Genomic DNA, 13,014 nt, shown 5'->3' on the forward strand with positions numbered 1-13,014 from the left:
TATATATATATATATATATATATATATATATACAGACAGTAGCTGAAAACTGGGACACACACTTGCTCACACACATACACATTTTCATAAAACACACACAGTATTCAAGCATTATACACACAGCACACATACATGCACACATACATGCACACATACAAACACACACACATTCACATAATCTTTCTACTCAGACATGTGCTTGCCTAGACACACACACACATATACACACTCGCATATTATCTTCACACATACACATGCTTGCACACACACATCTTTGCCAGGTCACTGGTGCCTCCCTTGCCACCCATGTCTCAAGCCAATTCCTTCCTTCCAGTCAGTCCAACATGTAGTAACTGCTAATTCAGACCTGATTTTTCTTTCTTCTCTCTCCATCTGTTTTCTTTCCTCATTCCTTTCTGTAGAAGAGAATAGGCTTGAAACATTAAAGACTTCTTCCGTTTTTCCTGGGGTTTAAACTAATACAGCCTGTTGTTCTTTCACCTGTCTTTGCTTTTTGCATATTTTTGGACGACCACCACAGAGGAGAGTGCATTGGAGAGTAAGACAAGGAGAGTTATAGTGAGAGAAATGATGGAAGAGATGCCGTCAAGGGATGTGTGTGTGCGTGCTTAGGAACTCCCTTACTGCTTAGCAACCGGTGTTGGTTTGTTTATATTATTGTAGCTAAGCGGTTTGGCAACAGAAACCAAAAGAATATGTACCAGACTTAAATAAGTACTGGCATCAATTTGTTTGACTAAAACCCTTGAAGGCAGTGCTGCAGCATGGACACAGTCCAATGACTGAAACATGTAAAACTGATTCAATTAACTACATTCTTTCCTCATGTCAAGCTTCAAAACCTCACTACAGTTGTTTTGTTCATTTTGTCATATGAAATCACACAAGGGAAAGTTCGCAATGAACTGAGAACCCATCATAGTTTGAAATCTTTGTTAAAACTTCTTCATTTATATTACTAATGCCTTTGAGAAAAACATGACTGTCACAACTTTTGATTTTTCTTGCCACAAATTTCACTGGCTGAATAAAAGACAACAGCAATAATGCTTCCGAAATTTGGGCAGAAGGCCAGCAATTTTCGGGGGATGGTAAATCAGCTGCATTGACACCAGTTCTTAATTGGTACTTATTTTTATTGACCCTGAAAGGATGAAAGGCAAAGTTAACCTTGGCAGCATTTGAACTCAGAACTAGAAGTACCACTGAGCAGCCTCTTTTGTTGAACTGCTAAGTTAAGGATGTGTAAACACACCAACACCAGTTTTCAAGTAGTGGTGGGGAACAAATGCAGACACACAAATACAAACACACACAAACACAAACATACACATATATGACAGGCTTCTTTCAGTTTTCAGTCTACCAAATCCACTCCTGAGGCTATAGTAGAAAACACTTGCACAAGGTTCCATGCAGTGGGACAGAACCCAGAACCATGTGGTTGGGAGGCAACCTTCTTACCACACAGCCATGCCTGCACCTATTATGACCATTTTTTTATGCTTCCATGAGTTGGACAAGACTCCTGCAGCTGGTGGTGGTTCCCTGTCATATCCTTCAAGACATTCAGCCTTGTTGGCAAATTAAAGCTGCATTCGTATTTGTTCTCATTTGGAAATGTAATTTCTTTTGTCTCTTCACGCCTTCAGGAACAACATTTGAATATGACAAATAGCTCAATGTTTAAGTTGGATTTGTTTTATTGTATCATTTATGATCAATGAGTCAGTGTTTAAAGACAAAATATAGGCATTGGTTAGTCTAATTTGTTTTGTACTCAACTGGCATTATTCCTACTTCATCATTGAGTCATTGTTGCAGTCAATATTCAGCTGTAAAATCAATTGCTGTAGCAATTTGTACTAAAAGAATAAAATTCCATCAAGGCTTAATGGAAATATTGATGCAAATCAATTCAGAGAAGAATATTCTAAGTTTATTGAAACAGGTATGGCTGTGTGGTAAGAAGTTTGCTCTCCAAAGACATGGTTTTTCAGTTCAGTCCTACTGTGCAGCACCTTAGGCAAGTGTCCTCTACTATAGACCCAATCTGATCAGAGCCTTGTGAGTGGATTTGGTAGACAGAAACTGAAAGAAGCCTATGTATATGTATGTGTTTGTGCTTATAGTTACTGTCTCTTTGCCTTGACAATTCTTGATAGTTATATGCAAGTGTCACCATCATGCAAGTGTCACCATCATGCAAGTAGCGTCCTTCATTTCTAATCTTTCATATTTGGTCATGGGAGAATATTACCTTACTTGGAAACAGATGAGGGTTGGTGACAGGAAGAACATCCAGCCACAGAAAATGTGCTTCAATCAACAACCCTGTCCAACCCATGCATTTATGGAAGGGTGGTCATTAAAATGATGGTGATAATGAGGTATGTTTGGAGTAAAATATGTTTTCTCAGAGATTAAAAGTTTGAGAAGTCTTAAAAAAAATTATTGTATCTGAATAAAAATATTGTTCATAGTCTTTCGAAACACTCTCCGGAAGTGTGTGAAAGGCAAGTAAGATTGATAAGGCTAATTAATGGAACCAAGTTGAAAGTTGGTATACTTTGGCAATACATGAGAATGAAAGTAGTTATGCATGTCAGTAGTCATTAGAATGAAGAATTACATGTCAAGCTTTATAAACGCATTAGGGAAAAAAAACACAACATGGGTGGCAAAATGCAGAGCAAAAAGTACGACTAATGAGCTTAAGTGGAACAGGATTTATAATAAATGTCACATGAAGCAGTGTTGAATAAAAAATATTTGTGTAAAGTTATACTTAACATGTTTGCATGTATTTGGACATGATAAGACCTTTCGCTGTGGAGACTGTCTCAAGGAATTTCTCCACCTAGACATGTGTAAACACAATTTTTGGGTTGTGAATGAGATCAATGGATCATAGGGCACATGTATTTTTGTGTTGTTCTGCTTCATCAGCAATGAAAATCAAATCTGTCATTCACAGCCCAAATAAGAACGAAATCATTCTTATTAAAACAGCATATAGAATGTTTGTTGATGTGTAGAAAACTTAGTCAAGCTAGAATTGAATACATAATGTTGCATGAAGCAGTGAATACAAATTTTTGTGCAAAGTCACATTTAACACATTTGAGTGTATTCAGAGATAAGACCCTTTACTGCAGAGAAAGTTTCAGGAGAAAATTCTCCGCTTAGACACATGTAAGAACCCATTCTTTTTTTTTTTTTTTTGCTTTCAAACATGTCTCTGTAGCAAGATCTTACATCCAAATACACTCATGTTAAATATAACTTTACAAGAATTTGTAATATTTGTGATAAAAGAGTGCGAGAGTATATAAGCTAGATGGTGTACCATAAGTCGAACATTTGCAAAATGGCAATCAGGTCTTATGCAGATCTATGCCTGTCAAATGACTGATTGACATGAATCCCAAAATATGCCATGCTTAAGATTACTCAGATACATTGGTTAATCATGGAAGATACAGTATTGCAGCCAGAGTACTGTGATAAGTTCTAAGTTAAACGAAGAGAGCATTTATTAAGTGAATGCTTTATAGTTCTGAGGAAAATATTTACTAGATGTAGGCATGGTTGTGTGGTTAAGAAGCTTGCTTCCCAATCATGTGGTCTTGGGTTCAGTCCCAATGTGTGGCATCTTGGGCAAATGTCTTCTACGATAGCCCTAGGTTGGCCAAAGGTTTGTGAGTGAATTTGGTAAATGGAAACTGAAAGAAACCCTGAGACTCACAGGATCCTGTGAAGCCATCCAACTGATGTGAGCATGGAGAACAGATGATTAAGATGTATGTGCATGTGTGTGTGTTTGTGTGTACCCTTGTCTAGACATCATATGATCACTGTAAATGGGCATCATCGTCATTCAAGCAAGACTGTTCACTTCTCTTCCATGAAAAACAGTTTGGCAATAAGGAAATTTGTCTGAGAACAAGTGAGGAATGGTGACAGGAATGGTGACCATAGAAAGTGAACAGTAAATGATGACGATGATTTGACAATGTATAGTGTTTTGGTTTTGTAGATTGTCCGTATTTGCTGAAGGATGATATATCTCTTGCCCCAAAGAAAAAGACTATTTCCATTAATATGGCTTGGGTAGTGTGAAAATGTGAGACTGGCTGGGTAAGTTGTAACAGATGACGAACCAAAATCTTTGCTAACCAGAACTTTTAAAACTGGGAGTTGCTCATGGAAAAAACATGTTTTTTTTTATCAAGTTATTCCACACTTGTATATACTTTCTGAACAGAAAACTTAGTTTGAAGCTAATGGTTTCAAATTAAATATTTATTACTTGAGAAAAGAATGGGTTATGAACTGACAGAAATAACAAAAGAGAAATGAATCTTCTGAAAGAGGTACAGAAAATGAAGAATACCAAAAGAGCTTTAGTACTTGGAGTAAATGTAAAACTGGAAATGGATCAATTTTGAAAACAAAGAATGAAGGTAATAAACACCATTTTATCACTTGTAAATAATCATAAGTGTCATAAAAATCACGAACCAAAATATTGGATTTATTTATCCTTATTAGATATTGAAGACAGGCTACTTTTGTGTGCAAATGAATATATAGAAAAAACTGTCTACTTTAAGAGATGAAAATGAATTTTTTTGTTGCAGGGAGAGGGGGAGGGGCAACTAAGGGGCATTCAGCATCACATTTACAAACTGTTTAGGGTTTTAAATCAAACTGTCAAAAAACCAAACTTGGGTTTGGAACAGTAACTAAAAACTATACAATTAAAAAACATGAAGAAGAATAATGAAAGAAGAAAGCTGCAGAAAAGCAAATACAAACAAAAGGTGGATAATATTGTTTTATGGTGAAGGGGTACGAAAGTAAGGCTCTTTATGTTGTTTTTTTTTAAACCAATGCAGTATTTGGAACCAAAACAGTATGAATCAAAGAAACGATTGAATAACAAGAACCATAAAGGTGCATTTATGTAACAGAATTAACGTGGCTGGCAAATAAAGAAACTAAAAGACTTACCTTTTTTTAGCTCTCAAAAGATTTGCTACATCAGCACAAAGTGGTACAATCCCTTTCCGAGAGCTGTTAACAACCAATGCTACAGCTCGGGCTGCTATCTCCTTGTCTTCCACCAAGCCATTTAATTCATTGTTGGATTCTAAAATATAAAAATAGGCAAAATAAATACCAACCTACCCACGACTCATTTCAATTGAAAGAGACATTTGTCAAATTGTTACACAACTTCGGCTTCCTTAGTGTCGTCTCACTACAATTTGGAAAGTATATCAAATTCACAAGTGGACTGATTATATAAACAAATGCTATAACACAAGTTGTTGAATTATCAATGACTTCAAAACTAACCAGAAAATCCTCAAAGGAATTCTTTTTCTCAAATATACTAATCTACATTTTACCCCAATTTAAAAAATAAACAATTCAAATCAAAAAGGAAAAAAGAAACACTAAAAAACCATAGCAACATTTAAACAGTATGGGAAAATAAATAACTTTATATAGCTTATCAACTAGGGATTTAACTATATGAGTTACATTCCATTAGTCTTTAGGCCACATTTCAATCCAACCTTACAGCCTCTTTATTAACATATATTCAAGAAAAGTGAATGCTTTAGTATTTTTTAAAAATAATTTCTTCAAATAAATTGTAGCAAGTGACTTTCCATTTCCTGTAAAGTGTTTAGCAAATGGAGCAGGCATCCCTCGTTTTACGTTGGTAAACAGTTCCAAGATATGCGACTAGGAAAATGATAGAACTTGAAAAAACATTTTAAGAAATTCATTAGCATATAATGTTTTACTAAAATGGTTTGAGCATATTTTCTCAAATATTTTATTTGATTATCCAATTCAGTATTGATTTTTAGATGCTTTTTAAATTTTTATGCTTTTAACCCCTTAGCATCTGAACTGGCCCTTATCCAGCCAAAATATTCTACCTGTTTTATAATGAATTTGGCCACATCCAGCCTCTCATACTTACTCTACAATGACATTCTAAAAATAAACAAACAGTCACATTATAGAAATTTCGAAGTCATGAGATAATGCATGATGAATTCAAAACCATGCGAATAAGTATCACAATTAACTGAGTAATCTGAATGTTCTTTGACTGAATTCCAAGACACATAAAAGAATGAAAAGATCTCATAACATTCAAACAGTTCCTAGATGACTATCACCGACAAATTCCAAATAAACCACCAACACTTGGATATATCACTGCAAACAATAATTCTTTACTTGAATAGGCTATGGCACCCAAAGAATGACTGTAAAATAAAACATCATCAAATGCCTTTTCCAGGTGGAGCTGATAAGTTAGTCATGGCCTGGGCCAATTCTGGTTGAAATTTGGTGCCACTTAAAAACCACCAGTGCTGGCACCACATAAAAAAGCACCAGTACTGGTGCCACATAAAAAGCACTGGTGCCATGTAAAAAGCACCCAGCACACTCTGCAAAGTGGTAGGCATTAGGAAAGGCATCCAGCGGTAGAAACCATACCAAAACAGACAATGGAGCCTGATGTTGCTCCAAGCCTCACCAGTTCCTGTCAAACTGTTCAACCCATGCCAGCATGGAAAACAGACATTAAATATTGCTGCTGCTGCTACTGATGATGAAGATGATGATGATGATAAATGCACACACACACACACACACTTATAGCAAAACACTTTCACTAAATACATGCTTGGAGGTACAGGCAATAAGTATAAGCTACATTCTTTTACATGAAAAATGTAAAAAAAATGGTAACAATAAATATCTTGTCTTAAAGTTAAGCTCATCATTTAGTAGAAATTTTTTTAGCAGATAATCAATGACCTTAGTTTAACTATTGCAATCTTTCTAGCTTTCTAACTTTCCAGCACCTTTTTAGATAATGATGATGATGATGATGATGATAATAATTCTGACCTTTCAATTTGATGAACATTTCATCTATTTAGTCAATTTTGCAAGTCTAAAATACTTATCAAAATGAAAAATGAAAGACTTATTCATATTGAAAGTCTATTAATAGATCGGTATTTAATTAATTGCAGCACAATCCCAGAAGTTGTTACTTATAATGTAAGGTCTACACTACAATTCAGTTTGGAGTTGATATATCTAAGGTGTTAGGTGATGAGCTGGCAGAGATGTTAGCACGCTGGGCGAAATGCTTAGCGGTATTTTGTCTGTCTTTACAGTCTGAGTTCAAATTCCGCCGAGGATGACTTTGCCTTTCATCCTTTCAGGGTCGATAAATTAAGTACCAGTTGCGTACTGGGGTCGATCTAATTGACTGACCCCCTCCCCAAAAAATTTCGGGCCTTGGGCCTAGAGTAGAAAAGGATGTATCTAAGGTGTACCAGGTTGAGTCAAAAGTGTTCCTGAATTTTCAGTGATGACTTTTGGCAACTTGTATCTCCATGTTACATCATTAATTTGATATAATTTGTTGTCCATTTGATGCTGAATTGTTCATTCTTTATTTTCATAAAGAACATATAGACATTAATTATTTATTTTTCATATTAAAGCTTTGATAATAATTGGTGAAAAAATTGCAGTTTAGACCATTTCACACTACACATGGAAAAAAAGAATTGACTGTGAAGCCTGTGGAATAAGAAGTTCATGGTGTGGAAGGCCTTGTAACTGTCAAAGGATGTGTAGGGCACAAAACTGGTTCAGACATTTCAAGGAAGGTGGCACCATCCTTGAAAATAAACCAAGGATAGGGAGACCTGTTGTTTGAAATGGTTGAACAACTAAACACCAGCACTCATACGTTGTTGACAGTACTTGGTCTTTCACAAAGCACCATCAATCAATACCTCCATAAGCCTGGCCTTGTGACCAGATGCTGTTGATCAGCCTTCACCACTTTGTTCCATGTCCATACAGCAGTTTTGTTTTTCTTGCACACTAAACCTGATTCCTCTCATGCTCAGTTTTTCTCTCAGCACATTTGTACTATGTGATTCTTGCATACATACATTGCACATCCAACAGAGTAGGCTCACTTCATTTCTTTCCAGTCTTCTCAAGTCCTCTAAATTCAAGGCCCAAGTCTTACTACCTTGCAGCATCACAGTTCTAATCTGCACTTCACCGTAAGGGAAAAGACCTTCATTGCCAACAACAGTAGTAGTTCCATGAATTTTCTCCAACTTGTTCTTACTCATATTATTATATTTTCAGAGCAACAAACACCCTTGTTAATTACACCTCCTAAATAACAAAAGCCAACAACAACTTCCAGTGAGCTACCCAGGTATTTTAAGAGAATTCATTTCTAGTGAAATTACAGCATGATGGCTCCAATGCACGTGTCACATATGAAGCTTACGTTCTCTGTTAGTCTACCTGTGACACCACTGTTAGGCTGCCTATGTGTCCATAGCTTACATTGGGTTCTGTATATGCAGTTTATAACCTACTCCTTTTCTGCATAACAAGCTAAGCCATTTTAAAATATATGATATATACATATATAATATAGTCTCTGACATAGTGGTATGATAATGAAAAACATGCTGGCATGGGTTAGATGGTTTGACTGGGCTGGCATGCTGGAAGGCTGCACCAGGCTCCAGTCTGATTTGACATGGTTTTCTACAGCTGGATGCCCTTCCTAATGCCAACCACTCCGAGAGTGTAATGGGTGCTTTTACGTGCCACCGGCATGAATGCCATTTGCATGACACTGGTATCTGCCACGACTGCCATTTTGCTCGGCTTGATGGGTCTTCTTTTCAAGTACGGCATAATGCCAAAGGTCTTGGTCATTGCCTCTGTGAGGCCCAACACTCAAAAGGAACTCAGCCACTTTGCCTCCTGAGGCCCAACACTCAAAAGGAACTCAGCCACCTCGCCTCCATGAGGCCCAACATCCATCAGTGTTTGTCCCCCCCCCCACCACCACCACTTCTCAACTGGTGTTGGTTTGTTTATGTCCTCATAATCTAGCAGTGTGGCAAAAGAGACTGATAGAATAAGTAATAGACTTAAAGACAAGTACTGGGGCTGATTTGTCTGACTAAACCCCTTGAAGGTGGCACCCCAGCATGGCCACAGTCTAATGACTGAAACAAGTAAAAGATAAAAGACAGATACATCAGCTCACACTTTCAAATGAACTTGCAAGAAATAACAGATAAGATTTATCTTAGATATTTGATCAATACAAGCTTTGGTGAAATGAAAGAAGCATGAGTCTTCATTTAATTATCAAAAGTTCTGAGAACTTCCATGACATCTAAAAGATTCTCTGTTCTTACAAAAGGTGAAGGAATGATTGTGCATCTGCTCTAAAATGGTAGAAAGCCAAGTCTGCAACATAGGTTCAATCTATATTTGATCCATTTCAACTGATTTATGTCATTTATCAGCTAGTGGCCTAGTGGGTAGCTGTATTGCATTAATAACTGTGAGATCATGGGTTCAATTCCCAGACCAGCTACACATTGTGTTCTTGAGCAAGATACTTCATTTCACGCTGCTCCTGTCCACCCAGTTGTAAATGGGTACCCCTGCAATGAACTAACCTTCCAATCAGGGGGAATGTTGGCTTTCTCGCTTAACTAGAGGGGTGGCATCATTCAAAAGCTAAAACGATGCAAAGCGCACTGTGACCAGTAATGTATAACAATATTCAATAGTCTGGTTGATCACGTGATTACCAGTTATTTCTAGGTGGTGCCCTTGTGGAGCCCATCCCTCTCTAGACAGGGATGGGCTCCACTAAAATGATTTATTTTTAACCTACTTCAGGCAACTAAAGTTTTTATTATTGACTGAACAACCATGACTAATTATTGCATATTTTGCCTTTCACCAGAGGGTTAATGTGGTGCTTAATAACTCCTCAGCTTTAAATGAGGAAAGAAATTGCCAAGAAATTAGATGTGGACTTTAGAATGATGTGATTTATACATATTCTTAATATCATTATGGCCCATAAAATTATTGTTCATTGAACTGATATTATCTTGCTTTTAACATTATTCATATAACTGTTCTTAATCACCTTCATTATTGTCATAATAATAATAATAATAATAATAATAATAATAATAATAATTATTATTATTATTATTATTATTATTATTATTATTATAGTCATAAAGGCAAGGAGCTGGCAGAATCATTAGCATGCTGGGTAAAATGCTTAGCAACATTTGGTCTATCCTTATGTTCTGAGTTCTAACTCCACTGAGGTTGACTTTACCATTCATTCTTTCAGGGTCAATGAGACTAGCATTCTTTCAGGGTCGATGAGATTACCATATTTCAATGATAAGAATTCATAGAGTGGGACTGAAGGTATGAGGCTATTCCTGTCTGGAAATCAACCAACAGACAGCAAAGAGGTGTGCACACTGTCAAAGTACTCTGTCAACACTGTGGTCAATGTAATTTTAATTTTAAATAGGGCAAGCTTCTTTTAGTTTCCAACTTCCAAATCCAATCTGGCCCATGGCTATAATAGAAGACACTTGTCTAAGGTGCTGCACAGTGGGACTGAACCCAAAACTAAGTGGTTGGGAAGCAAACACCTCAATCGCACAACCATGTCTGTACATGTGTGTGTATGTATGTCTTTGTATAGTATATCAGTACAGTGTTGTTGAGAAAACATACATCCTGTTAAAAAGGTTTTGCACCATAGGTGGAAACTGTTGGCTATGAAAAAGTAGTCTGGTCAGCTCATGGTTGTTTTGTTGGAGTTTGGTCGCAGTTTTGCAAATTGGATATATCATAATTGGGCTGATTATTTCTTTGCATGGCAATATCTAAGTTGTTGGTAAAAGCTGTCTTAAAACCCTTTAGCATTTAAACCAGCCATATTCAGCCTAAATATTCTATCTATTTTATGGTTAAACCAGTTAGATCTGGTCACAGACACCTACCCTACAATGTCATTCTAAAAATAATCACATCATTCAAATCTCAAAGCTATGAGATAAGCCATGATTAATTCAAACAATGTAAATAAATAAGCATTACACTTGACAGAGTAATCTGAATGCTAAAAGGTTAATGGCTTCATAGCTGGTCAGTCGTTGCCCTTATTAGGATGTCTGCTGTCCATATCTATTCTCTTTTTATGTCATAACTAGCCTGCTGAGCATCACTGCAATGTAAAATACTTTAGAGCTTGTCTGCAGTCCATTGTTGCTATATCTGCTGTTGATACCACTACTCCAATGACTGCCAGAAACGTTGTGACCACTGCTGGTACTCTCATTAGGTTGCACACCCGACAACTATTGGTAACAATGCCTACCAGAAAGCTACTCATTAATGCTAGCAAAAGACCTGTGAATACAGCAGAGGCCTGAATGTTGATGATGTAGGCACAACTGGTGATCCCAATGCATTTGGTCAGATAAACCGGCTGCTATACTAGTTGATTAGTCTGAAAGATGCTGATGTAGGCATGTCTGTTGATACCAGCCTGTCTGATGTTGATAATTATTGACAAAAGACAAGCTACCAATCTAAGGATCATAAGGTACTGGCTACGATTAATTGATTCAAGGCAGAAAATGGGTGTGAAGTCACTGTAGACAGGATTTTTAATGAAGTTTTGAGTAAATGATTCAACTAAATTTCAGTTTATATTATTTGTTTTTCATAATTAAACACCTTAACGACTGGGAATTACCTATTTTACATGTCTCTTTTTATTATAATAAAAAAAAATCTTGCTGAGGTCACTTTGCCATTCATCCTTTTGTGGTTGATAAAAATAAGATACCAGTCAAATACTGGGTTGATTTAATCAACTTTCACCCCCACCTGTCTTAATAGTGCTGGTCAAATGTCAAATTTAGAAAGAATTATAATTAAAACTATAATATCAATACTTCAAAAACAAAAGCAAACAAAAATAATTATACTGTGATAATTTTAAACCAAAATTGTATTTTTTATTTTTACTTCAATTTACATTATCAACAGACAAATCCTAAAATAAACATCAAAATGAAAATGTCAGATATTCAGATATTTCTAAAGGAGTAAAATTATAGATGACAACAACAATAACAACAACAAAATCAGGTCAAAGATTCCAAGAGTCTGAACCAAGTAAGTGTTCAAAGGTTAGTTTAAAGTAAAATATTGTCAGGAATAACTGAAACACGAAAGAATATTTTTCTAAAATTCCCCAAGCCTAAACTTCTATTTCTTGAAAATCTCAGATTACAAAATGTAGTGTGGTGATCCCACACAACGTTCTTTTCCTCCTCACCTTTCCGTTTAACCGTCTCAGGGAGGGTGCGGCCCTTCCCATATGGCAATGTAACTTGGATACAACATTCAAGAGGATTGAATTCACTGCTAGAGAGACTAAATGCTTAAAACTGTGCCAAGTTGCTTTTGACATGTCCTCTTATATTGCCCAGACTGTGCCCTGTAACATATTTCCTTTTGCTTTGAACTAAGAGGGTGGTGGTGGTGGTGGAGGTGGTGGGGTATGTAATGTTAGACAAGCAATGAGTTACACTCACTTCTGACAACAAACACGCTGCCGCCGCCACCATCACCACCATCACCACTCCTAACTGTCGTTGTTGGTGTTAATTCTTTGGAAGGACTAAATAGCTACTATCCAAAATTTGTTTTCCTAAACTAAGCAGATAGATGAACAAAGAGAAAGTCGAAGAAAAAAGTATTACATAAAACAAAATTAAAAAAAAAATGAACAGGAAAAGAAAAAATTTCCTGGCACATTAGGCATTTCTGCATCAATGCTTTATTCAAGTCAACTGGATTTAAGAGAAAACTATCCTCTGTGTGGATGTATATGTATATATCTGTGTGTGCGTGTGTGAGAAAGAGAGACAGACAGGAAGAAACTGTGAGTGTAAGAATGAGAAAGAGAAAGTGTGCGTGCGCGAGAGAGAGGGAGAAAGTGTGAGTGTAAGACATGTGTACTTATATATATATATATATATGTATATATAT

At 36.4% G+C, this 13,014-nt stretch overlaps 1 protein-coding gene across 1 annotated transcript in view; it reads right to left on the reverse strand.

Annotated features, from left to right (window-relative positions):
- The window catches only part of LOC106871354 (bromodomain-containing protein DDB_G0270170), a 153,120-nt gene that overhangs the window by 70,237 nt on the left and 69,869 nt on the right, over positions 1–13,014 (reverse strand). The window contains exon 2 of the mRNA XM_014917762.2: positions 5,038–5,176. Coding sequence (XP_014773248.1) covers positions 5,038–5,176 — 139 coding nt within the window. The remainder of the gene's footprint in view (positions 1–5,037; positions 5,177–13,014) is intronic.

The sequence above is a fragment of the Octopus bimaculoides genome, chromosome 8 (assembly GCF_001194135.2).
Source record: "Octopus bimaculoides isolate UCB-OBI-ISO-001 chromosome 8, ASM119413v2, whole genome shotgun sequence".
Classification (NCBI taxonomy): domain Eukaryota; kingdom Metazoa; phylum Mollusca; class Cephalopoda; order Octopoda; family Octopodidae; genus Octopus; species Octopus bimaculoides.